This window comes from Delphinapterus leucas, chromosome 1 (genome assembly GCF_059928025.1).
Source record: "Delphinapterus leucas isolate spDelLeu-1000000601 "Yukka" chromosome 1, BTC_Dleu_Yukka2, whole genome shotgun sequence".
Classification (NCBI taxonomy): Eukaryota; Metazoa; Chordata; class Mammalia; order Artiodactyla; family Monodontidae; genus Delphinapterus; species Delphinapterus leucas.
The window spans coordinates 165,512,345-165,537,875 of record NC_143129.1 but is presented as its reverse complement, the minus strand read 5'-3'; the positions used below and the strand labels follow the sequence as shown (position 1 = coordinate 165,537,875).

General features: G+C 56.9%; 1 protein-coding gene across 1 annotated transcript in view; it reads right to left on the bottom strand.

Annotated features, from left to right (window-relative positions):
• Positions 1-2,801: 2,801 nt before the first annotated feature.
• Positions 2,802-25,531, bottom strand: part of COL16A1 (collagen type XVI alpha 1 chain) — a 51,623-nt gene continuing 28,893 nt past the window's right edge. Inside the window, exons 46-72 of the mRNA XM_022575056.2 lie at positions 23,477-23,593; positions 23,350-23,391; positions 23,182-23,268; positions 22,363-22,407; positions 21,445-21,489; positions 19,673-19,726; positions 19,039-19,092; positions 18,437-18,490; positions 16,856-16,900; positions 16,692-16,745; positions 16,372-16,407; positions 15,955-16,017; positions 13,452-13,523; positions 13,192-13,245; positions 12,485-12,529; positions 12,234-12,278; positions 11,863-11,916; positions 11,382-11,435; positions 9,293-9,343; positions 8,857-8,946; positions 7,323-7,358; positions 6,696-6,740; positions 5,625-5,813; positions 5,195-5,261; positions 4,267-4,443; positions 4,011-4,088; positions 2,802-3,289 (exon numbers count right to left, since the gene is read on the bottom strand). Of these exons, the coding sequence (XP_022430764.1) occupies positions 3,087-3,289; positions 4,011-4,088; positions 4,267-4,443; positions 5,195-5,261; positions 5,625-5,813; positions 6,696-6,740; positions 7,323-7,358; positions 8,857-8,946; positions 9,293-9,343; positions 11,382-11,435; positions 11,863-11,916; positions 12,234-12,278; positions 12,485-12,529; positions 13,192-13,245; positions 13,452-13,523; positions 15,955-16,017; positions 16,372-16,407; positions 16,692-16,745; positions 16,856-16,900; positions 18,437-18,490; positions 19,039-19,092; positions 19,673-19,726; positions 21,445-21,489; positions 22,363-22,407; positions 23,182-23,268; positions 23,350-23,391; positions 23,477-23,593 (1,956 nt within the window). The 3' untranslated portion in view covers positions 2,802-3,086. The remainder of the gene's footprint in view (positions 3,290-4,010; positions 4,089-4,266; positions 4,444-5,194; positions 5,262-5,624; positions 5,814-6,695; positions 6,741-7,322; positions 7,359-8,856; positions 8,947-9,292; positions 9,344-11,381; positions 11,436-11,862; positions 11,917-12,233; positions 12,279-12,484; positions 12,530-13,191; positions 13,246-13,451; positions 13,524-15,954; positions 16,018-16,371; positions 16,408-16,691; positions 16,746-16,855; positions 16,901-18,436; positions 18,491-19,038; positions 19,093-19,672; positions 19,727-21,444; positions 21,490-22,362; positions 22,408-23,181; positions 23,269-23,349; positions 23,392-23,476; positions 23,594-25,531) is intronic.

The window sequence follows — 25,531 nt, the reverse complement described above, 5'->3', positions numbered from 1 at the left end:
CTCCAGTATTGCTTACTGAGAAGGAATACCAATACCCACTTAATTATTATGGAATTAATTCTCTTTGATTCTGACTAGCTCCAGTTCCAAAATTTAAATTCCAGTTGCATGCCTTGGATCGGAGGGTGATTTGTAGCTTTCCACAGAACCAACAGAAAAATGAGAACAGCAGACAATTGGCCACACTCCCCTAACATTATAGGATCATATGGAGGCTGCATTGATACGTTCTATTCCCATAAACTATTCAGGACAACGACAAAATGATCTAGTCTTACAGGGGGCTTAACGGACCACATGTGAAGAGTCTAAATAGATTCTGTTGAGTTCTGGTGACAGGGAAAAAATATTATGACAGAAAAGAAGACAAATTCCAGAAGGCATCAAATTCAGGGATTTTTCTCTGCAGAATAAACACGCAGCAGCCTTTTCTCCATCTTACAGAGCAGAGGGTTTCTCAAATTAAGAATTCCCTGTTAGGCAAACCTGGCTCGACACAGCCTCACGTGAAACCCTTGCTTCCCACTGTCTCTCCCGCTCGCACTCCACATTCCAACCACATGCACTGTCTCTCATCACTCAGCGTGCTGTCCTCAGTCATCTCTGGACCTTGACATGTGCTGTTCCCTCTGCCTACGTAGATCTCTGTCTAGACAAGATTAGGTCTCTCAGCTCTGTGCTCCCCTGGTGCCTGGTACTGCCCCATCATCCCACGTTATTGTAACTGCTTGTTTAACACTCTGCTCTCCGCCTAGACACTGTGGAGGCGGGGGTCCTGTCTGTCTAGTTTGCCTCTGAATCCCCAGAGCCTGGTACAGTTCGAGCACAAAGCAGAAAGAGGAAATGGACCCATCAAGTTAGATATTGCCAATCTGAATGATCTGTGTGTTGCCTTCAAAGCCTGGAATAACTACGCTAAGAAATGAAGACAGACGGGAAAGTGAGAGAGCTGCCTGAAAGGAGGGGAAGGGGTGCACCCCTCCTTCCTTTCTCTAAAAGCTTACCCAGCTCCTGAACTTACCAGCAAAATCCATGGATTTTTTTTTTTTTGCTGACCATGGTAACAGAGACTATAAAATTCAGCTTTCCATCTGGTTCTTCATGGTCCAAGAGAATACAGCAATTTCAAACTCCAGGGAGACAAACACTCAAATCACGAAAGCTTAAACCTAGCCTGTCGCAGAGCCCCCTAAGAGTAGTATGAATTTACTCAAGAAGAAAAGTGAAGAAAACATCATTTACTCTGTAAGGATCGGTTCCCTGGTGGTCCTCAGAGGGCTTGAGTTTGATGTTTCCTCATAGCGATTTTCCCCCTCTGGCCTTCAAAGCCAACCTGCTCAATTCAACAGCTGGTCCTTGCTTCCCTTTCTTTCTACTCACACCAACGTGCTTCTTATCACGAGGCCCATCATCGGTTAGTGCTTCACAGGCTGGGTGGAAAGGAAGCTGGCCTTCCAGTGGGAGCACTTTAACATCTGTCCTCATCCGCCGTCCAAAACTGGCTGCTACTTCAATGCAAAGAGGATGAGTTTGCTTTTTAATGTTTTATGTTAGACTCAGGGTTAACTGAGAATTGCTGGTGAGAGACAAAATAAGAATTGGCTCCTTTAGAAACATCATGTGAGGCACTCGGCATGCTCAGGAGTCTGCCTGATTTCATTTCCCTGGCCATTGGCACACCTCTGCCCCTGGCAGGAAAAAAAATAGGGCAAAGGTTCTGAAAAGCTCTCGGTATTGGGGGCTCAATGGGAGAAGGGAATTTTCAAAACTGTGCTGGAAATGCCAGCTCAGGAGAGATTTTACGGCCAGTTTGAAGGCTTCAGGCAGTTTGGATAAGCATCTGGACTCTGGGTACATTTCTCAGCCTGCTCTGTGATCCCTTTGAAGTTTATCCAACTTGAATAAACCTTCCAGAAAGCTGGGGCCAGTAAAAAACCTTTCTTTGGAAGTCCCTCTGGATGTGCCCTGTTGATTTCTCACAGAGCAACCAGCCCATCAGGACAAGAGATCTGAAAAGCAGAAAAGGAAGAAGCTTGAGATAGAATGCTTCTGTAATATTCAACTTGCTGTCTTTTTTTCTTTTTCTTCCTAGCCTTTTTACATATGGAGAAGGAGGCAGCAGATAGATCTGCAAAGTCCCAGTGGACTTTGAGGACAATGAATTCAGATCTGATCGTGGCTTGCCCATGACCCCTTTGCACTGATGCAATCTGTTTCTGAAGGCCTAGACTAAGAGGTACAGGAAAAGCACCACACGAGCTAGATTAACAAAGAATAACAAAAGATGTCATGCGTCGTCCAGGAGAGCTGGTGACAGGGCCATGCACTGGTACAGGCAGGAGTTTCCATGTCATTTCCTGGAGAAGCAGCAGTCCCTCGTTGCCTGGGCCAGGGGCTGCGACCTATCGTTCCTCCTGTTTGCACAGGCTTTCTAATCATGGAATTACTGGAGCAGCAAGAAGAGAACCGCGTGTGCTTGGAGGTGCCGCCAGGCAGAGGAGTGCGCCTCAGCGGCAAGTGGCAGTTCCCAAGGTGCACCTGGATTGGCTTTGGGTCACACCCAAGAAGAGGTGGGTGGGGTACCCAACACTGGTTTCTTAAGGGAAGCAAATAGGGAGGGGCCTTTATGAGCTGCAAGCAGGGTCTTCAAACCCACCTTTGGCTCCCCCATGGGAAGAGGCTGAGCGATGCCCCGTCTCTGACTTGGAGAAGTGTGCCATGAAGGATAGGACACAAGGTCCAGAGGCCCAAAGGTTGACTCAGAAGTATCTGGAGACGAGAGCTGAGCTGGGGGCCCCCTATACAGCAGCATCCCACAGCTTGACTGGTTGACCACAGACGATGAAGGAAATGCCCTCTTTTGACCCTGGGACCAAGTGACAAGAGGAGGATGACAGGGAGATGCAGCTGCAGCCCCAGAGAAACCCCACTGGAAGTGAGATTGCAGATAGATTTGTTCCTTTGTTTATTGATAAAAAAATATTAATAGCAATTAAAAACCCAAAACATTCACAACCCATCCAGAATCCTATAAGTTTTAGTCATTTGTTCCCAATGGAGTCCTTCATCTGATGGAAATGGTGATTTCAGCCAAAAGGCCCCTTCATGTTTTTCATGGGTGGGTACTCCTGCTCCATTGGCATGGCCCCAAAGCAGTCAGAGGGGTTACAGTGGCCGGCCTTGCCCGGCGGGCCCATTGAGCCTGGGGCGCCAGGGATGCCAGGAATGCCTTGCTGGCCCATCGGCCCAGTTGCACCCATCTTGCCATATCCTGGAGGACCTTGAGGACCTAGGGAGGAAGGAGTCAGAGAAGGAAAATCAGGAAACCCAGATCACAAGAAAAGAAAACATAATAGTCATGGTAAATAATACCTTACATTTGATAAATATTTCTCCGGTTGCACCATATTTTCATGAAGACCTGATCTGATCCTTACATTAGTTTAACCATAACAATAATACTACTGGCTAGTTTTATTCAGAGTTTCCACGTGCCAGGCACAAGACAAGTGCTTCTTCTGCATTATTCATTGAATCTTCACAACAATTCCATGAGAAAGAAACTATTATCTCATTCTGGAGACGAGGATACGGGCTCAAAGACGTCACCCACCTGGTAAGTGGTGAAGCTACATCTCAGAGCCAGGCTATCAAGATTTAGTCATTTCTCTCTTAGGCTCGTCAAGGTCACAGAGCCAGTAAGAGGATGAGCAGGACCTGGACTTGCGTTCCCTGGCCCCACCACATAGAGCTCTCTTCCACTGCATGGTGCTAGCCCAGGTTAGGACTTGCGGGCAGGCACTGGGTCTTCCACTGCATCCCCAACACCCGCTCCCCTCCCCACGCACACTCTCACACACGCCCTCGTAGAGTATCTTACACGCAGTGGCATTACTCTAAATGATGGTGTGGTTACTTCAGGTTCTACACAACTATGTTATAGAAGGAACATAAAGAAAGGCGATCTCAACTGCTCCAGATTCATGGTCTCAAAGGCTGGCTTTTCCTACCTGGGGGGCCGGGGAGACCAACTTCTCCTGCAATGCCAACACCAGTGTCTCCCTTTTCACCTTTGGTACCAGGCAATCCTGGAACAAAAGAAATAAAATAAGAGGCCCCATCCCTGAGTAGAACAATGACACACCCAGCAGGATTATTTGAAACACGTATACACGCAAATGCCATATTCACAACAGACCTCGTGCAATGCTCGTGTTTGCCCCCAAGAGCTAGGTATGCACCTCCGTAACCGGACGGCAGACCTACCTCTCAACCCGGGCAAGCCCTGCCGACCTTCTCTGCCAATCTGACCAGGGAGCCCAGGTGATCCCGGGGCACCTGGCCGGCCCGGGGGACCGTCCTTCCCTGGGGGCCCTGGTCGTCCCGGAGCTGCTGCCATCTCCATGGGAAACTGCATCCTGGAGGTGTAGTAAGCCATCCTCTCTGTAAGAAAGGTCAGGGACAGGTCACAGGGTGCCCCCCAGGGACTCAGAACGACTGCAGATGCTACAGACAGGCCCCCAGCATGGAATCCAAGACAGCCTTTCTTCAGAGGGATGTCAGAGCAAGGAACGTGTGGGTGGATCTCTTAAGCGGCCTCCTGTGCCCTAGCCCCACCTCGCTCCTCGCTCTCCACCGTGAGCTTCCTGAAGCACGGATCTGATTACAGCATCTCTCTTCTCCAGTGGCCTTCCTGAGTTCACCACTGGCTTCAGAATAAAGTCCAGACTCCTTGCTTGGCATTCAAGGTCTGCTTCCCAAGCAAGATGTCTAGCCCCTTCCGGAAAGGTCCATGTTTTCCCCAGTCCCTAGCCTGTCAGTGTTGGACAAACAAATGAACAGGAACAAAAGCTTAAAATGAAGCCACAGCAGCCTTCTTAGAGCCGCTGCTTTGCCCCTTTGTTTAGCGCTCACTCTATGCAGACCCATTTGATATCAAGTTCCTCGTCTGTCTCCTCTGCTCCAGCGGGGGCTTGGGGAGGGCAGGAGGGAATCATTCTGTCTCTGAACAGAGCAGGTGGCAGGAAAGGCTGAAGCCTAATTGAACATATGCCCGTAAGTGGGAGAGCAAGGTAAATAGGGGTGCGGGGGGAGGTGGATATTGAGCTCTAAGGAAAAGGAGTCCGGGGCGGGGTGGAGAAGCAGCTGGGAAGGGCGAGCAGCACCCACTGCCACCCAGCCAGCTGCCGATTACCGTCAAACATTTTAATGATCTCTTGTCTGATGAACCTCTTGATTTCATCATAATTCACCATGTCTCCCTGAGGAAAGAGAAGAAACCTGCCTCAATTATACTTCCAAGCCTGGGGCTCATCTCCCCTGGGGATGGACTTCATGGAAGTAAAGGATGGGGAGGGAGGCAAGGGTCCCAGGAGCCTCCCACAGATACTTAACCCACTGTCCTAACCCCCTAAAGTGGTACAAAACATTTCGAGAGTCAGTGCACTTTTCTGGGGAAAGGGTCCCCAGTCCCCTCAACTCGCCCACACCGTTAAGAACCACCCATAAGGGGGTCATGCTCTTTCCTGTAGAGTGTCAGCAAGAGCTTCTAAAATGGTCCACGCTCTACCCCGCATGCCTGCTCTGTGGGCCAGTGCCCATGTCTGCCAGCCTCCCCGCCTTACCATGGAGCCAGGCACCCCGGGCAGACCAGGGCTCCCCGCAGGTCCCGGAGATCCAGGGTGGCCTCTCTCTCCTGCAGGACCCGGCGGCCCAGAAGGTCCCATGGAGCCACTCTTGCCAGGCCCGCCAGGCATGCCAGCTCTTCCCTTCTCCCCTGCCTGGCCCTTCTGCCCTGAAGGTCCCGGGTCACCCTGCAAGGACAGGAAGTCACAGTCCAGCATTGCCGAATGCTGTCAAGTCTACCTCACGATGTCTCAGCAATCTGCTCCTGTCTTCAGCCCCCTACCTGGCCCCCAGCGTCTCCCTCTGGACTGTGCACAGGATCTTGACAGGTTGCCCCATGTCGCTGCCCCCAAAGCAGTCCTTCTAAAGGACAGTTTTCATGTTGTTACTCCCTACTTAGAAATTCTGATGGCTCCCGGCTGCCCTCAGGATAAAGGTCTAATTCCTTGGCCAGGCATTCAAGGCCATTCATGATGCGGTCCTGACCACATCTTCTCCAGCCTCGTTGCACCTCCAGCCACACCTCACTGGTTGTAATTCTGACTCGGCCATGTGCCTTAGTCCTCCGTGCCTGGACTGCCTTCCCCTCCTCTCTCCGCGGTGCACTCCTCCTACTCAGCTGAAATGTCGCTGTTCTCTGTGCAGCCTCCCTGACGCCCTAAGCTGAGCTGATTGCTCCCTCCCTCTGATCCCACGGTGCTACGTCTAATCTTCCTCAGTAAAACCTGCCACACTCCAGTGTAAGTGTGACTGAACTAAGTGGGCACCTCTTGTTCAGGGACCTCTGTTTGCCCAAGGCTAGGACAGAGGGCCTGGCGGGTAAGCAAGGCCAAGTGGATGCTCGCAGAATGGATGAATGAATGAATCAATCAATCAATCAGGAGTGAATGAACCTTGGAACAGCCCCTCGTGAGAGGTTGTCAGAGACGAGGTTGCTCCAGGTTCTGCCCACATACTTCCCTGCCCACTGGCCTTCCTGTGTCTCCTCTCCATGGCTAAAGTCAGAGCTTAGAGTTGAGCTTAATCAACTCATGAGCTTCTCCTCTCAAACCCGGCCGGTGCCCACTCACCTTTGGACCAGGGGGTCCGTAGATTCCCTGTTTTCCAGGGGGTCCCTAGAAGAAAGCAAAAGTCAGGGATCAAGTCTGGGCAGCGTCTCCAAGCTGTCCGGGAAAGACAGGTGCCGTGAAAGGACCTCCCACAGTGTTAGGTCCCCAGGCCGTGTCCCCTGGGCTCTGTGTGAGAAAGGATGTCAACCTCCCTGCCAACACGAGCGGGGACATCTGGAAGGGAGACTCATGTTCCTGGGGTGTGGCCGTGTATGATCGTGTTGGTTGGGTCTCTTGTCACGGACCAAAAGAGGTGAGAAGTCAGAATGAAAGGGAGGGCCTGGCTAGAGCTGGTGCCCAAGAAATGTTTATTTGGAGTATTATTATGATTATTGGCTGTTTTTGACCAAGTATACGGTAAAAAAAAAAAAAAAAAAGAGTGAAAAGCGAGGCTCACTCTCATCCTTTTCCCCTAGTCCCCAGTCCCTCTCCCCAGAAGAACAAGGGCACTGCTTTCCTGTATATCTGTCCAGAGATAGCCTGTGCATACAGGGAGCATTTACTGAATGAATGAAGAGGGGTCAGGGCGAAGCTAAGAGCAAGAAGCAGCATCCCCAAGAGAAAAGGAGGAGCCCAGCACAACGGTACCTCTTTGCCAGCTTCACCATCTGCACCAGGTTCACCCTGGGGAGTAGAGAGCAATGGAGCTGTGGTGAGTGCCAAGCCAGCTGGGCATTTCATGCCTCACCTCGCCCACCAGGCATGGCCAGCCCCAGTTCCACCGAGGAGTCACGATCCTCCCCACCTCCCCCCGACGCTCCAGGCACAGGCTGTGGAAACTTAGACCCCACCCCACCCTCCAGCCTGCTCCCGGCCGCCCCACTGACTGAGCTCTATGGGGGAAGAGCAGACTGCACCTGCCCTGCTCTTTGCTTGAGATCCTGGCATCTCGCACATTCCCTGGCTCTGAGTGTATGTTCAGTGTTTGCTGAATGAAGGTGTGAACTCTGAATCTCTGGCCTTGATGAGGTCGCAGAGATCGGCCAGGGCAGCCTAGTGTCCGCTCCCTCCCCGAAACAGGAGAGGCTGCTTCCAGGGCCCTGCCCATTTCTAGTGGGATGCTGGGGAAAAGGAATCTGTGATTGCAAGGCAACTGACAGATTCATCCGGGGACCCTGGAGGCTCCTGAGCCTGTAGGCAGGAGGGACGGAGGGTTGGTGGGACCTGCCTGCCCGGGGTCTGCAGCAGGAATCAGATGAGTTGGAGGCAAGACTCGGCCCGTCCGATTACTCCTGCATGGGCTAGAGTCATCCACCCCATTCCAGGGCACCAGCCCCAGGGGCATTGCTACTGCTCCCCAGAAGGAAGTCTGCTTGGGTGGAAAACACCCTGACCTGGGGACTAGGAGACATGGGTCCCTGCCTCAGCCCCCGAGGAGATTTTTCATCCCTGAGACTGGCAGTCAGTTCCACCTGATGTGGCCACCTGTCTGGAATCTTTGAAAGAGAAAGTATCGCAGAGTGGCTCCGGACGCAAGTTCTGGAGTCAGGCAGCCTCTTGCACTCACTAGCTGTGTGACTCTGGACAACCTACTTAACCTTGCTGAGCCCTGGTTTCCTCATCTGTAAAATGGGGACAATCCGACCTACTAAATAGGATTGTGGTACAGATTAAATGACAAGATGTCAAGCACATTTGTAGGTCACCATTTGTAGGTCACCATTCAGCACATTGTCAGTGACCAATATATCACAGCTCTTAGTATAAACTCTAGCTGAAACTAAGGAGTGGTTTCTGAGCTGTTGCAAGAGCTCCAGCAGTAGCGCAGCGTCTCTGGTGCCTGACATTTCCAGGTTTTCTGTGGTTACCAACAGACTCCTCTGGGGAGGGGGAGGGGGTGGAACAGGGGCCAGTCTCCCCTGTCCGACACCTAGTGGGGGGATCTGTACAGCGGTGCACGGCTGGACGCAGCGGTCTGCTGTGTGGTCGGCCCAGTGCTGGCTTGTACAGCTTGTCCTTCTTTCTAAATAGGACGTGATCCTCAGGCACAGTCTCCGAGCTGCCATCGTCTGTGCTGAATGCCTCCCCTTCCCTGGAGACCCCAGAAGTGCAGGGCTGCGTGCAACTGACAAAGCCCACTGGCCCTTTCCCCCGGGCTGTGCCGCAAGATGTAGGGTCTTACCGGGGGGCCAGGGTGTCCAGGGGGACCAGGCTGGCCCGGAAGACCTGAAAGGCCCCTTTCTCCAGTGGATCCTCGGTCTCCTTTCGGGCCCTAGGGAAAAAGACGGGGATGGTGAGAACCCCACGCAGCCAGAGGCAGACATTGTGCGCCAGGGACAATGACCCCCACCCTAAGGCCACACACGGGGAGGTGGCGCTGCCTGAACCTGGGGAAGGACCCTGGGATGGCCTCCAGGCTTCTCCAAAGGTCTTCACCACAGGCCAGTGAGGGAGATGTCTGGACGCAGGAGAGGCCGATGCCAGGGGAGGAGGGGGGCTGGGGACACGCTGCTCTCCAGCCCTCACCCCCCACCCCACCCGGCTCCCTCTGCGAGGAGCCTGCAGCAGAGCAGGGCCAAACTCCGGGGAGGGAGGGACAAGGGGAGCACGCCACTCACCACTGCAGAGATTCCAGCTGGGCCTGGCTGGCCTGGAGACCCCGGAGGCCCCTAAAGAGAGCCAGTCAGTGGGATGGAAAGAGGCTCCAGTAATAAGGCCCCGGAGGCAGCGAAGGACCAACAGCAAGAACACGCCCTAACCTTGTTATGACTGCTCCATTCTCTTCCCCGAACCCTCCTTCCTTCTGCTCTGGCACTTGACCTATGCCAGAGCTGAGGCCTGGGGGGCCCTGAACACACAAGACCCTCATGCCTGCCGCAGGCCGAGTGGTACCTCTGGGGCCCGCACGGAGGGGATGATCTGGGAGTCAGAGCCAAGTGCAGAGGGAGTAAGGTACATGCTACGTGGGCCTGGGTGTCTTCTGAGTACCCACACACACCCCCTGCGGCCTTCCTTCTGTTCTCTGGGAAGAGCAGAGACCAGAAGCTTTCCTCTGCGCAGCCGGGGGGTGAGGGGCAAGGGCTCAGCACCAACTCCAACGTCCTCACAGAGAAGCCCCAAGCTCCCTGGTCTCCTGCCGCTCACCTACTGCTGGAGGGCGATGAGCCTGAAACATGCAGGAGGGCTCCCGCCTGCCCTATCTCTCCACATCCTGCCCCTGAGGCTCAGCTCAAATGTCACCGCCCTGGTGGTCAGAGCTACACTTTCTCTGAACCCCAGGGCACACAGGTCTCTCTCAGAGCACTTCCCTCCATGCTCCCAGATGGAAAATTCCAAAGGCACAGGCTCTGTTCTACTCATCTCAAGCCTCCTAAGGCAGGAATGTCCAGCACTGAGACTGGCACACAGCAGGGGGCTGGGCTGGACGGACAGAGGCGGGAAGAGGAATCCTGCACACCCCCCAACCCCCCAGGGGGTCTCCGATGCGGACACAATTCAGAGTGTGTGACTCCTTCTTTCATCTGTAACGTGGAGGGGACCGGACTAGACCTGGGGTCCCCAATCCAAGGTCTCTGGACACCTGGAGATCCATAAAAATAGTGATGAGGACCCGAGAATTCCTTTTTTGGGGGTTCTGCACTATTCTTAACATTTCCAAAAGCCTTCTGGAAAGTGTACAGCCAGCCTCAACAGGGCTCTCTGGAACCCCACCAGCTCGGCATGGTCACACTGATCAAAGACGCCCACTGGCAGTCATCTGTGTTACAGATGAGTAAAGTAGACGGGAAAGCCGTTATTGCTTAATAAACATCCTCTCCAAGTCACCCTTTCTCAGTAAATACACCACCCACTCACCCAGCTGCCCGAGCCGAACCGAACAGGAGTCGCCCTTGATTCCTCTCCTTCTACCGCCTCCTGTCCCCTCCCCATCCAGGTCATGAGCAAGTCCTCTATCTACCTCCAGACACTTGCGGGATCTGTCCACTGCCACCAGCTCCACCGCCATCATCCCTCCGCTGATATCTCTGATGTCATTTGCGCACCCAACCCCCTCCTGCCCATGCCCCCGAGGTCCTCCACCATCTGCATCAGGTCCTCTCCCAGCTCAGCTTTCCCGTTCCCACTCACACCCTCCTCAGACTCCACTCCCGCCACGCTGACTCTGAAGCTCCCCAAGCCCTCCCTGCCTCAGGCCCTTTGCAGCAGATGCACCCCTGCCAGGATGCTCTTCCACCAGACTGCTTGACAGCTGGCTCCTTCTTGTCATTCGGGCCTCTGCTCAAAGGCCACTTCTCCCGTAAAGTCGCCTCCCAGGCCCTCTATGACAGCACATCACTGCCTGATCCTTCCGCGTTAATCTGTCTGTTGTGCCTGTGTGGAAGCTCTGGGATCAGGGGACCTTGTCTATCTCACCGTAGCCCAGGGCTTGGAACAGTGCCTAGTGTGGAGCAGGTGCTCAATAATTACTTGTTGAATAACTGAATGATCTTTGTTTGATAAGCAAACTCGAATGTGCCCAGAAAATCAGAAAATGGCGAAAAGCCGGGGAACCGCTGGATGGGTGAGCCCAGAGCCCCTTACTGCTCTACGTGGCTGGCACTGCTGCTGCGGTCAGTTCTTTCGGGTCATCACCAGCTTGCCCACCACCACCCAGCCCAACGCAGTCTGAACTCTCACAGAGACAGAGACGAAAACGGAGTAACTCACAACGTGGCCAGGGGGGCCGGGTCTTCCCTGGGGTCCCATGGCACCAGGCTCACCCTGCAGGAGGGAGAAAGAGGAAGAAACAACACAGAAACAGACTTACACACACAGGCTGTGAGGTAGGAGAAGGCTGAGCACAGCAGGTGGAACACCAATGGCCAGAAGAGCTGCGTTGAGTCCTGGCCTATAGGCCTAAGCCTTCTGGGGACAGGGGACCAGCCCTGCCCATGAGTATGGTTGGGGGGGGAAGGTAGAGCCCAGGCCTTTATGGGTTAATAACCCAATAGCCCATAGGGAGAGGAAACCGGTTATAAACTTAAGGGGAGGAAGGTCAAGATGTGCAGTGTCGGGCAAAACCTCCCCCAGAAGGCAAGGAGAGGAGGCTGCCACTTTGCCAGCGAAGGGGGAGGAAGTGGCTGCGTCCTGGACTCAGCAGGACCCAAGGGCTGTCTAAAGGCAGCACGCATAGACCCCGGGCCCTTACCTCTGCTCCGGGGCGGCCACTGCTGCCCGGGGGACCAGGCTTTCCACAGTCACCCTGGAGGAGAGAGGGGCAACTGAGTCTCACCAGACTGCCATTTGGCTCCCACACCCCAAGCTGACCCCACATCAGAGGAGTCCTGCCACATGCCCCGGCTTCGGCCAGGGGCTCTCTGATGCCCTCGGGCTGGCAGATGGCAAAGCCCCAACCCAGTCTGCCAGGCACCGGTGGCCTCAGAAGGCCTGGATGCTGGGATGGCATCTTAGCCAAGGGTCAGGTGGCACTCCACTCCGGCCAGACTGCCGCATCTGCCCGGGGTCAGACCTTGAGAAAAGCCGAGAAAACCCGGTTGGCAGAAGTCACCAGGCCCTTACCTTCAGTCCTGGGAGGCCGGGATGGCCCGGTTTTCCCTTGAAGCCCTGGAAGAAAAAGCAGGAGCTGCCACGTCCCTCACCTCAAGCAGAGGCCACTTCCCACTCCTCTTTCCTCAGGTTAAACAAGTCAAATCCATCCAAAGTCATAACATGTCCACAGGGGATGTGGATTTGAGCTGCCCCACCCATCAGGGCACCCGTCCAGCTTTGGAACCTCCCAGCTCCCAGCTCCTTCCTGCAGCTCAACTTACCGGGGGTCCCATGAGTCCGGGGGGGCCAGCAGGACCAGGGTCCCCCTAGGGAAAGAGACCAGGGGCACTGAGACAAGAGCTTTGTCCAGCTTGTACCCACTCATTCACCAGTCTCCCCCTTTCTCCAGCCCCTCCCCCAGCTCTCCCAGGATGGAGGGATTGTCACGTGGGGCACAGGGACGATTCCAAGCTGGGCTCAGCCTCTGACTGGCTGTGCACGCTGAGTGAATCCCCGTCCCTTTCTGAACCTCAGTTTTCCTTCTTTTGGGTACAGAAGGGGGTTGACCTTGATGCTCTGCCCTTTGCCATGGCCCCATCCTTTTCAGATGCCCCAGCAAAATCAGATCCAAGGAGCCAGGGCCACTCAAGTCCTTCCCTGTCTGCAGCCTATTCTTTCTGACACCCAGCCTAGTTTCTTCAGCTGATTGAGTTTCTGGGTATAAATTTACTCCCTTCACTGCCTGCCTTTGGTGAGACCCAGCTCATCCAACCTGGTTAAGGCAACTGGGAGAACAGAGAAATCAGGGGGCTCTGGTGCCATCAGAGAAGTGGGGTGTGGTGAGAGGCAGACCGAGGGAAGGTGGGGCACCTCCTGAAAGAGGTGTGGGGCAGTGGAATTCAATTCCCTTCATCAGGGTTCCCTTGACTTTGGCTCTTGGAGAAGGAGGTAGAAGGAAGGGGGTGCCCTCCTGGGCCCACCATCTCACCCTCACGCCAGGCTTGCCGTCCTTCCCATCCAGACCATCCAGACCGGCAGGGCCCTGGAAATGGGAAAAAGGCATTCCTGCACGCCTGTGCTGGAGCCCTAGGAGGCGGGAGGCCTAACCCAGCCCCTCCACCCTCTTCACCCCCTCCACCCCTCACCCAACTCCTACCCCTAAACACACACACAGACACACACACATGCGTGCATGAGCACACACACATACACACACACACCTGTCAGGCTAAGCGGGCACACGCTCACCTGAATCCCGGGAGATCCTGGTGGTCCAGGGGGACCAGGCAGGCCTGATGGACCTCGAATCCCTTCACTGCCCTGGAAATGAGCCCCCCAGCAAAGTCAGTGGGGCCTTGCCCCCCCTCCCTCCCGCTGACACACACCAGCAGGACAAGAGACCCCGGCCACAGGGGCTGGTGACTACTGGAAGTCAGGACAGCTGGCTTCGAACCCCAGTTCGGTTCTGGCCTAACTGGCTGTATCCCACACACCACTCCCCCATGAAAGTCTGTCTTCATCTGCCAAGCATCCTCCTTTCTGCACTGCTCCACGAAGAAGAAACAGAGCCTTCTGTGTCCAGCACCTTCCTCAGGGTTGACCAAGGACTGGCCTGGTGGGTGCTCAGTAATGTGGGCTGAAGTGAGGGCACACATTCAATTCACATTGATCCCAGCAAGGTGCCAACCACTATGTGGCCTCTGATTCCCCCAGATGGCAAAAGGGTGGGCCCTGCCCTCGAGGAGCTCACAGTCCAGCAAGAGTCACAGGCCCAGGACCATCAAGGGCATTGCAACAGTCGATTTGCCTTGTGTGAGTAAGGGGCCCTGGGAGTTGGGGAGAGAGAACAGCTCACTCTGGTCGGGGGCAGGGAAACTGTCACAGAAGAGTTAGCAGGTGCTGGGCTCTGAAGGACGGCTGGGATTTGGGTAGGTTTATGAGAAAAGGGCATGCCACAGAGGACTTCAGAGAAGGATAAAGATTTGGCGGTGTTCACATGCCTGGTCTAGCTGGGGTGTCTGGGGAGCCCGTGTGATGGGGGTGGGGGGCGGAGAGGAGACTGGAGGAGGGCCCTGAAGCCCTGTACTAGATTTTATCAAACAGACCGCTGGTTTTCAAACTGTACTTCTCAGGGCCTGAGGGTTCCTGGAGGAGCCTAGAGAGGCTGGGGGCACAAAGTGGAGGCCAAGGGGGTGGGACTCCAGGACCCCTACCCTTGCCTTAGCCAGAGCAGCTCCACTTGCATCTGTTTTATAGACTGAGCATTCATATGAGATTTTGTGTGACAAAAAGCCTTGGGGACTACAAAATAAAGTCTGAAAACACACTACGGGCACTGGGGAGCCACTGATGGTTCAAAGCAGGGGAATGATAAGAGCGAACGTGTGAATTCGAATGTTTATCAGAGAAGAGAGGGGGAGGCAGGTAGCTAAGTGGGGAGGCGGCAGCATTTCCCCAGTGGGGAGAGGGTGGCTGACCTGGAGCAGTGGCTGTGGGGGTCACCAAGGGGAAGGGATCCAGCTAGAGACCCCCGGGGGGGGGGTGGGGTGGGGGTGGGGGGGGAAGGGCTCTGGGTGGCACTGCCATGCCACCAGCTACCAGGAGGGGTCAGCACAGCCCCAGGAAATGGCAGCCCCACAGGGAGTCAGGATGGAGAACCGCTGGCCAGAGGCTTGGGAGTCTCTGCAAAGACCGGCCTAAGGACAGCAAGCTGCACTCGGGCACAGAGGCAGCACGGAAGACTCTGGCAGGGGCCGCCACTCAGGTGCCCCACAGAGAAGTGAAGGGAGGTGGCACCCGCCACTGCCTCAACCATAGCTGATAGGTGCTGGCTCTGGGGTGGGGGGACGCAGCCAGGGGCTTGAGGGTTCTCCTGAGCTGGGAGGGAAGTCTCAGCCCCGTCACTGTCTGGCTGTGCATCCCTGGGATGCCCCCAGCCTCTCTAGGCTTCATTTCCTCACCCGAACAGTGAGAACCTAGACCAAGGTGGCCCTTCTAGAAGTCCTTTCCAGCTTTCAGAGGAAAGAGGCTCCCCAAGAAGCTGCAGATCTCCTGCCCCTCCCTGTGGGCTATGATCCCCCTACCCCAAGCTTAGAAGTCAATTTGGGGCCTCATTACATTGCCCACCTGTCACATCTGGAGAGCCCAGAGGATGGGCTGAGACAAGGATGTCAGCCTCCAGAGCAAGGCAGAGCTAGTCCCAAAGTTTATCTATAGCCAAACCCAGGGGCGGCCAGTGCGGGGGCTCCCCAACTGCTGCTCCTTCCCACCCTTGTCACCAGGTCACAGGCCACGCCTGCCCTCTCTGGCCCTTGGGGACACCCTGAGCATGGCCTCCCAGGAGGCCCATTCTTCTTTCCTGCTGTTGTCAGACCCAGAAGGCAAATGCCCAGACCTCCTCCTGCTGAAGGGCCCAGGGTGCCCAGTCTTGGATGTGCTTCCCTCCTTCCCTCAACTCCTCGCCCTCCCCTGGAGGAGCTGCAGCTGGCCGGGGCTGGCCTGTCGCATCTAGTGGCCCACCTCTCACTACACCCCTCTGCCTCCTCCCCACCCACACTCTCCCATTGGGTGGGCATCCTGGGCCCAGCTGTCAGCCCTAGGGGCCCACTGGTCTGCCCCGGCCCTGTTGTCCTACAGCAGTTGCTGGGCTCATCCTGGAGGTCTCTTTGCCCCCCCTTGATGTAACTGAATTAGTCCTTGAACTTCTGATGGCTCAGAGCTGTGACTGTGGCCAACTTGGGGTCCTGCTCACCTTCTCCGCTTGGGGGCCAGGTGGGCCAGGTGCTCCAGCTTTGCCTGGGAATCCAGGGGGACCCTAAATCAACAAAGAAGCAGGCAGGAATGAAAGCGGGGCTGGAAAGCAGCTCCCCTTCCTTCTTCCTCCTGGGTGTGCTTCACCACAGTTAATGTGATGCGTTTTGACTTCCCAGAAACACCACCCAGGAGCATTACGTCTGGCTGGGCGGCTGGGCTGGGGCCCACCCAGAAGGCCCTGCTCTCCAGGTCCTGGCTCCTGGAATCAGGCCTGCCCCCCCAGGCCATTCCTCCGTTCTTCCCGTGCCTCTTCGCTCCCCTCCCTAGGCCCACCCTCACCCAGCCTGGCCTGGCCAGGCCTGCCCCTCGCAGATGGGATCACGTCGGACAGAGCTGGCTTTGTGTGTGCACTCACCGGTGGGCCTGGAAAGCCTGGCTGGCCTTGAAATCCCTAGGGGAAGAAAGCAAGGGACACTTTGCTGTTCTACCCTCTCTCTCCTGCCTGGCTACCCAGGTGGAAAGAATGACAGCGTGAGGCTGCCTCAAGTCATGGGCCTTGTCCTCCGCTCTGCCCCAAAGGGCCAGCAGGTGAGGCTCTGGGCATGAGGTGAGAGGTTACAACTCGAGGATGGTGGGGGCGTGGGAGGCTAGAGCTGGTCACTGTGCCCCCTCCCCCCCGTACATGAGGGTGACCATCGGGGGAGGACAGCTAGATAGGGTCCTGCCACCACTCACCTGGTCACCTTTCTCACCCAAGTTCCCTTGGGGTCCTCGCTCTCCTCGGGGACCCTGTCACCACAGAGAACAATGCATCTAGAACCCAACCTTCCTGTCCCCAGACCCCAGGGCAGGATCAGGGATCCCCATGTCCACATCTCCCTGCCCCCTTCCCCACTCACTGCTGGGCCTGGGGGACCTGGGAGGCCTTCAGATCCTGGTGGGCCCTGGTGATACAAAGGAGCAGAATCGGTCACTCTGACTGGGGGAGGTGGGAGATCAGGGGATGGGGCAGGGGACGGGGCACAGAGCAGAGGCAGGGATGTGGTGGGATGCCCCTCTAAGCTGCAGGATTCCTCCCCCTGCTCTATTCAGGCTTCCCTTCCCTTGCCTGAGCTACTGAACCAGCCTCTTAACTAGTTCTGCCATCTCTTGGTTTCCTCTAATCCAGCCAGCAAGAGGCTGCCATCTCCTCTGCTTCAACACAGCTCTGATTATAATACTCTCTTGCTCCAACACCCTCCATGGGGCCCCTCTGCCAACTGAATGCTGGGTTTTGAGGCATCCTGCGATCTGATACCAACCACCCTTCCCTGCTTCACTTCCCTCCCCTTTCCTTATCTTCTGCCTGGCTTGGTCAGACTGCCGTTCCCTGAACACTATACAGTCATACCACTGGGCATTTGCACAGCTGTCCCCTCTGCCTAGAATGCCCACCATCCCCCACCATTTCTAGGTCTCTTGAAACCTTACCAAGTCATTCGATGGCTCGAATCTGTCCCTGAGGTACCCTCACGCATGGCTTCTCCTTCTGGGATTCCCCAGCACAGACAACCATGTGCTGGTCGTCTGTGCTCCCACACACTCCCGCAGCTCCATTCAGGGCTCAGCTCAAACGCCACCCGCTCAGAGAGGCCTCCCTGACCTTCTGTCTAATGCTTCCCGTTCATGGCTCCAGCTCCTTACCTGGCTTGATTTTCTCCACCGGTCCTATCTCTCGTAATTTATATGTAGCTGTTTACTCATCTGTTATCTACCTGGCCCACTGGAACGTGAGCTCCCTGAGGACCACAGGCTCAACTGCCTATTTTATCCGCCAAGGCATCCTCAGAACAGAGCCTGGCACCCAGAAGGCCCACGAGAAAGATTCGTTATTGAATAAATGCACAATGGGGTTTGCTGCATCCCACCGGGGCCTCACCAGCATGTGCGAGGGGGAAGGTAAGACAAAGACTTGGGAGGTTTTTCACAGACTTGGGCTCAAGTCCAGGCTCGGCCCTAGTTCACTAAGTAGCTAGCTGCAGGACCCTGGGTGAGCCACGTCACTTCGTGAGCCTCCGTGTCCCCATCTGATGACCGCCCCAGCTCCAGTGCTCAGTGTGGGGCTGGGGACAGGCCGGGCGGCAGAGTGGGGTCCAGAGTCCGGGGCCTGGCTCTCCGGCCTGCGGGCGTTAGGGGTGGGGTGGGAGGAGGTCCCCTGCCCGCTGACTCTGGCCCCCTCCCCCCAGGGAGCCCCCCCCCCCCCCCCGCCAGTCTCCACGAAATCTGCCGGGATTCTCCTCCTCGCAGCTTCCGCCCCCGCAGCAACCAGCCGGCAGCGCTGACTGCTTGAGACGCAGCTGGAGCGACTCAGGGGGCCGGGGGGCCGGGGTCACGTCTCCCGTTCAGGGGCGGCTGGGAAGCTCTCCAGGCGGCAGACAGGGACCGGCCATTTGAAGCCCTTCCTCCCGCCCCCGCGGAGGGAGCTGCCCTCCCGCACTCACCGATTCTCCCTTCTCTCCCGGGGAACCCGCGTAGCCGCGCTCCCCCTTGATGCCCTGACAGGCAGCAAAGAGAGAGGGAATTAGTCCCGTGGTCCGCCCGCCAGGGGCGCCGATGCGAGGGGTGGAGACTGCAGCTGGCACACACACTTAGACGCAGAAGGCGCCCCGGGCGAGGCTGGAGGGCCCGAGGGGTGTGCTGCTCCCGGAGCGGAGCGGGGGCGCCTCTGCGGCCTCCCACCGCCACTCAGTGGAACGGGGGTCACGTCCTCCTAACAGGCGCCTCCGCTGGATCTCCCCAACTCTCCCCCGCCCCTGGGGAGGCAGACCTCTGTCCTCTCCTAGTCTGGGAGGCTCCGGGTGCTATGAGAGTCTGGCCCTTGATGTGCAGCGACTGTGGTGGGCCCCCCAAAGCGGAGAGGGAGGCCAAGCTCCACTACCAAGGGGGCTTATGGGGTGGGGGTTGCTCTGGATGGACAGCCTGGCAGAGACACCAGCTGAAATGCTCGGAAAGGAGGAAGCCCGCTGAGGATGCCCAAGCCTGGGCCGGTCCTGATCACCACCCCACGGCTCGGGTACCCCCAGACCCGGCTCCCCTTACTCACAGGCAGTCCCGGGGGGCCCATGGCACCTGGGTAGCCAGGTTGCCCTGGAGGACCCTGCAAAGAAAGGGAGACATGATGGACAAGCTTCCCAACATTTCTGTCCCCATCCCTGGCTATGAGGGCGGCGAAGGCCCAACAGTCTGGACCTGCCCCTCAGCAGGTGCCCCGGTTACAGCCACCACCTTGGGCCATGTCCCCCAGACCCGGCTCCCCTCGGCTGTGATCACCACCACAGTCCTGGATGCTGACTGCTTGAGACTCTGCTCCCTCCAGAGCAGTGCCTGTCACTTTCCAGCAGAGCTGACTGAGCCAGAGGAGAAGGCCCAGGACATGGAATGATGAAGACCCGGGTGGGGGCAGTGGAAGGGACATGCTGAACGCTGCAGGAGAAGGGAGGGAGAAAGCCCCCAGGGATGGAGGTGTTTGCCCCTTACAGGGAGTCAGGGCCCATGGAGATCAACTTGCTTTGATCCTGAGGGATCCGCCAATACTGAGGGAATCAGGGCTGAGGGGCAAAGAGTTTCAAAAGAAGGAGTCCACCTCCCATCTTCCACGCAGCAGCCATCCCAGGGGGCCCAACCTCCGTCTCCCCAGGGCTCTTCATCTACCTCCATCCCCTGCTGCCTCCGCTTACCGGTTCCCCCTTCTCTCCTGTCAGGCCCCTGAGGCCTCGCTCTCCTTGAAGACCCTTGGAGAGAAAAATCATGAGAAACTGCAGGAGAGGGCAGTCTCCACCCAGCCCCTGCCTCCTCCCTGCAGCCCCCCAGCCCTCCGTCCCCATTCTAGGCAAAGGTGGGGGGCTACTGGTGGCCCCCCTAGTGTCCCCAGCAAAGTGACCATAGGGGGTGTGCCCAGAAGGGTAACTATCAGAGGTGTAAATCCCCATGTAAGGGTGCCTCTCAGAAGCATGCCCCCCAAGACAGGTCACCACAGAGATATGCCCGTCCAGTCGGGTGACTCTCAGGTGGTACTTCTCAGGTGGCTGTCATTGGTGTGCCCTACTGTGACCACTGTCTGGGGTGCACCTTTAGGAGGGTGACACATGTGCTCCCCCTGAGGGGCAACTGTCCAGAGAGGTGTCTCTAGAGTGATGCTCCCCACCAAAATGTATCACCAGACTCCCAACACTTACCTCTCCAAGCCCCCCGCCCCAGCCAAAAATCACATGCTTTTAAGGATGCTGGGGAGGGACATGGGAAGGCTCCCTCCAGAGCAGTCCCTGTCACTTTCTAGGTGGAAAGGGATATCCATCTCAATCAAAGCCAGAGCCCCCATCCCTCCTCACTCCTCGCCCTGGCCTTCGCGGATGCACCACACCGTTAAGGGGCCGTGTCTGCCCCTTCTCCCTCGTGCCCTCAAGAAACGACACCCAAACCTTTCCACAACACAAGACAGATGGCTAGACGGACAGATGGCCCCTTCACCCAAGCAAGCAGAAACAGACAAGGTCCGGCCAGGATGAGGACGTGGGGACAGATGGAGCTGTGACAAAGAGAGGCCTTGCTCCCTGAGCCTCCATCACCAGGCCTGGGAGGAGAGGAGTCAGGCCCCAGGAACACGAAATCTGACAAACAGGAGGTTAGTTTCCATGACCCAGGAGGGAGCAACAGTGAGGAAGAGGACGACTCAAACATACTTGTGACGATGACGAAGGCAGAGCAATTAACGACACCCGGCAGAAGGAGGTGGCCAAGACACTGGGCACAGAGGGGCAGGGCCCCACGACACCCAGAAGCCCTACTGCTGGCATCACGTGCCCAGCCTCAGAGCAGACTGGGACCAGAGCCAAAGAAGAGGAAAGGAAGAGGAGGAAGTTTCCTCTAGGATGATGGGAAAAGTTGCAAGCGTGGCCGCCTTGAAATCCCTGGGGCGCCTCTGGACAGCCCTGCCAAGCAGCAGGGCAGCAAACCTGTACCAGCCTGCAGTGTGAAGCCCTAAAGCTTTGGCATCTCTGCCGGGCTCTGGGCCAGGTGGCTGGCAGGGCCCCAAGAAGTACTTTCAGCAAATCTTCAGTCAACACCAAAGGTGGGAGGAGCAGGAGGCAGAGTGAGAAGGCAGGGATCAAGAGGCCCTTAAAATAAGAAGGTAAAATAGCTCTGGAGGATTTAGGCGGAGTGATGTGTGACTGTGGGAGAGAAAAAGGGAAACGGAAGGGGGGAGAAGAGAGAAGATGAGAGAGAGAAAGCAGAAGAGGGAGAAGGGAGAAACGAAAAGAAATCAGAGACTGGGAGGCCGTCCAAGCTGCTGGGACCTCAGGGAACCTGTGTCGTTAGCTACCGAGCCTGAAGGGGGACAACGACAAACATGGAGGGGGGAGGCCAGGGCACGACAGGAAGGGAGACAAGCAAAAGCCACAGAGACCTGGCTGGCAGGGGAAGGGGAGGTCGAGCAGCGCTAGGTTCTTACAGGCAATCCGGGGGAGCCAACAGCACCAGGAAAACCTGGGGGGCCCTGGTGGGAGAAACAGGCAGGTCACAACTCACAAGCACAGTAACCCTGAGCCACAGTCTGGGGCTGAGAGGTCACAGGGAGAGGAAGTCATGGGAATATTTTCAAGGCAGCTGGAAAAGAGACTCATCCCAAGTCTTGGCCCAGAAGACATCTGCTCCTTGCCTCGGCTCCAGGAAGAATGGCTCTGCCATCCGTAGAGATGCGCAACAGCCCCCAGAGTCAAACCACCTGCCCAAGTCTGCCCGAGTCCGAGTGACTCCTGGTGCCAGAGTGGAAACCCATCATGCCTGTTACCTGACCTCCATGAGCCCCCAGGTGGGGGCTCCCTGGTTCTAAGAGGCTCCCACCAGCTATTTTTGTTTCCTCAAAAGAAAGCATTTTCAGTTCTTCCAGGCTTTCCTAGTCACTTCTATGTTCCTGCCATATCAACACCACAGAGGACTCCAGGGTAGATGCTCCTAGTCTAGGCTTTGTAGGCTTGTCTTAGAGATGGCCCTACAGAGCGATAGAGGGCCGCTCCATCTTAGCCCCTGGCCCCTGTCTGAAGGTTGCCACACGCTTTCCTGGCTGCCCAGACCATGAGCCATGAATGCAAAACACAGCAGGGACGGGGCTGCAGAAACAAGGATGCGCCCTGAGGGCCTCCTCTAAGCAGGACCACAGGCAGAGCGGGGCGGAGCAGGTCAGTTCTGGGGATTCGGAGGTGGGAGGCCACAGTCCCCGCAGATGCTCTGACAAGGGAAAGGGGAGGGAAAGGAAGTTCCCTCTTTCTGTCCTGCCCAGCTTCCTGGAGCCAAGGCAGCAGAACGGTGTCTGGCTTTACAACCCCTCTGAGAGCCTCTCAAGCAGGCCAGGAAACCCACAGATACTTACAATAGGGCCTGGAGGACCCGGGGAGCCCCTCATGCCGGGCGGACCCTGCAAAGGAAGCCAGGGAATATGGATGAAGGGGCTCAGGCCCACAGCGCCCTGAGGTCTCCGCAACCCTCCTCCCAGCCTGCCACAGACCGAGTCAACAGGCAGTGCTGTCAGAGCAGGATGTTAAAGCTGACGTTAAACCTTTCATTCGGTTCATTCAATCATCCAACAAACATTTATCGAGCAGCTATTATGTACTGGGCACTGGTCCAGGGGCTGAGGACACGATGACAAATGGAACATTGAAATCCCCACCTTGTGGCACTTACATTCTAGGGAGAGGTGGACAGTAATGCATAGAACAGAGGCTGGCACACAGGCAGTGCTCAGTAGACACCTGCGGCGTGCTCCCAAATGAAGGGAATACACAGGATGCCAGACAGTGCGGAGCGTGGGGCAGAGAGAGGGACTGGGCTTTGAGCACGGCTGTGGGAGTTCTATTTTAGAGAGGGTGGTCAGGGAGTGTCTCACTGAGAAGGTGATACGTGAGCAAAGGGCTGAAGGGGTGAAGGAGCAGGCCTTGGAGGAGAGCTGCAGGCTGAGGAAGCAGCAAGGCCAGGGGAGGAAGAGTGGCCCAGGGCCCAGAGCTGCGAAGAGGCCCGGTGACAGGAGAGCAGGTGAGGCCAGAGCAGCGAGGGGCGCCGGTGACCTAAGGCCTCGGAGGGCCCGAGAAGGCTTTCGGCAGGAAGGAAACTGCCCTCGGGAACTGAGAGCCTTTTAAGTGGAGACTCCAGCTGCCTCGGGGTCCAGCCCAGGCAAGGGCCCTGCTCTCACCTCTTCTCCTCTCTGGCCGGGCAGTCCTGGAGCACCGGGCAGGCCGGGGCTCCCTGCACAGCCCGCATCTCCCTCGCCGTTGTCTCCCTGGAGTGGGATGGACGGTGAGTGTGAGAAGCCCCATGGGGCTCGGGGCGGGGGGTGAAGAGAAGACAGAGGCCCACTCACCCGGGCCTCCTCAGCCCTCGGCCGCTCCCGCTCTGTGAAGCACTGCGGACGACAGCCAGAGGCCCGGTCAGCAGGGTCAGCCGGGAGCTCACCCTGCACCAAGGCCACCCCGAGCCCAACCTCCTACCCGGGCGCAGCTGTCAAGGCCTGGCACGCCGGGGATGCCCTGGTCTCCCTTCTCTCCACTTTCCAGGAGGGCCGCCGGGTGGGCCGTCTGCCTCTGGACACAGTCCCCGCAGATGCTCTGATGAGAAAAAGGGGGCGGTGGCGTGGGGCCCGGGTCAGAGAAGGCCAGGGTGGGCCGCATGGGGGAAACCCACTCCGAACTCAGCCAGTGGCATCCTGCTGCCCGGCACCCACCCACTCTCTTCCTCCCCAGCCACATGTCTGCGGCAGCTTTGCTGTATCCTCAAGGGACCCGATCCCAACACTGGCTTTGAGTTTCCTCCAGGAAGAAGCTCCGGTAGGGCCAAGCCAATGCCACTTTCTAGACAGGCATGTGGGAGGAGGCGGAGGGGCCCGCAGAGGGACCATCTGTCCCGGCTGTTCCTGCAACCTGCACCCAGTGTGAGGACACGCCACGAGGATTTAGACTGAAAAGGGCAGCTCCAAACACCAGCTTCTCTGCCCAAGGGAGCAAAGCAAACAGTTGCAGGAGGAGCGAGGCCCTTCGCAGACAGCCTCTGGGATGGGGCCTGCCCTGCACTTCCCAGTGGATCCCGGCTGTTACAGGCTCCCCAGTGGGCCGGGCCTGAAGTCTCCCTGACAAGAAAGTCCTCCTCTTACCTGGAGGCTTTAACCTCTTTGGGTCACAGACCTCTCTGAGAGTTTGATGGAAGCTGTGGGTCCGCTTCCCCTCAAAACGAAACCTACTAGTGAAAGCTAGACTACAATTTCAGAGGACTCGGGAGCCTGGCATCTATCCACGGCCTGGCGGGACGTCCATGGGCCCCTAGAGGAGACACTGCTCCACCTCCACTGTTCGCTGCAAAGCTCAATGATAATGGTTGTCATTTACTCAGCACCCATGGTGCCAGCAATGGTGGCAGGCCTTGCACATTATCACATTCAACGCTGACAGTGCAACGAGGCAGGTCATCTTATAAGCACTCTGGAGATGAGAAAGCCGAGGCTCAAAGAGACAGCATGACTTGTCTAAGGTAAGTGGGGCCCTGGATTGGACCTTGGCCTGTCTGAGGGCCAAGGGAGCGCTCTGTCCACAGGCCCAGGCTTCCTCTGGGCTGTCGGTGCCCATCTGACCCCTTCTCCAGACCACACTCGGTTCCTGTTGGGGGCCCTCCGTGGAGCACTTGATCAAGAAGCCATGAGACAACATGTTACACAGAGAAACGTCGAATCCTGCATTTGGAGTCACATAATCACTTGCCCAGGGGCAGGACTTGGGGAGCCCTGGCTTGTCAGAGGCCTAGGGCAGAAGAGCGGGGGTTCACTGCCACAACCCTGCCGTGATCCAACCCGTAACTGCTGCTGGAAGGATAACCCGACCTCAGGCTGCTTCTGGAGATGACTGCTGTCCAGAGCAGGGGCGGGGCAGGCGGTCCCCATGCTCTGTCCTGACCTGGACCACTGGGGTCGTGGGAACTCCAGGGCACTGACCAGCCAGTACTAGAAGCGGGTGACCAGGACAGGGGCTCTGGAGGCCAAGGCGTGGGAGGGACCCCAAAGGATGCTGAGCTGGAGGAGGGAAGAGTCCTGATCTGGTCTCTAGAGGTAACTGGGCAAGGAAGGGCTGTGTCACCCGTGGTGCCCAGCGTGGGAGATCAGACCAGGCCACAGCCCTCGAGCATGGTCTTAATGCTACTGATAGACCCTGGCACAGGCCGACTCTCCCTTCAGGCCCCAAGTCCCCTTTCTTGCCCCACTAGAATCACCTCTCAAATCCCTTCTCCTCCCTGGATTCTTTCTGGATTGAGCAGAGGACAGCCGGAGCCTTCTTCCAGGCCCCTACCCAGTCCTATCATAGAACATAACCTTCGCAAATCCCTGCCTGACTGCCCTCCAAGTGCACGTTCACCTTCCCTGCCCTGCCCCCATGCGACCTCACTGGCAACTGCTGAGGGCAGGTCTCTGGGTTACCACCGCCCAGAGCACCCATGGCCACCGGGGTGCCTTCACAGGGTTCCTTCCAACACTCGCTCAGCAAACACTGACTGGGGGTCTG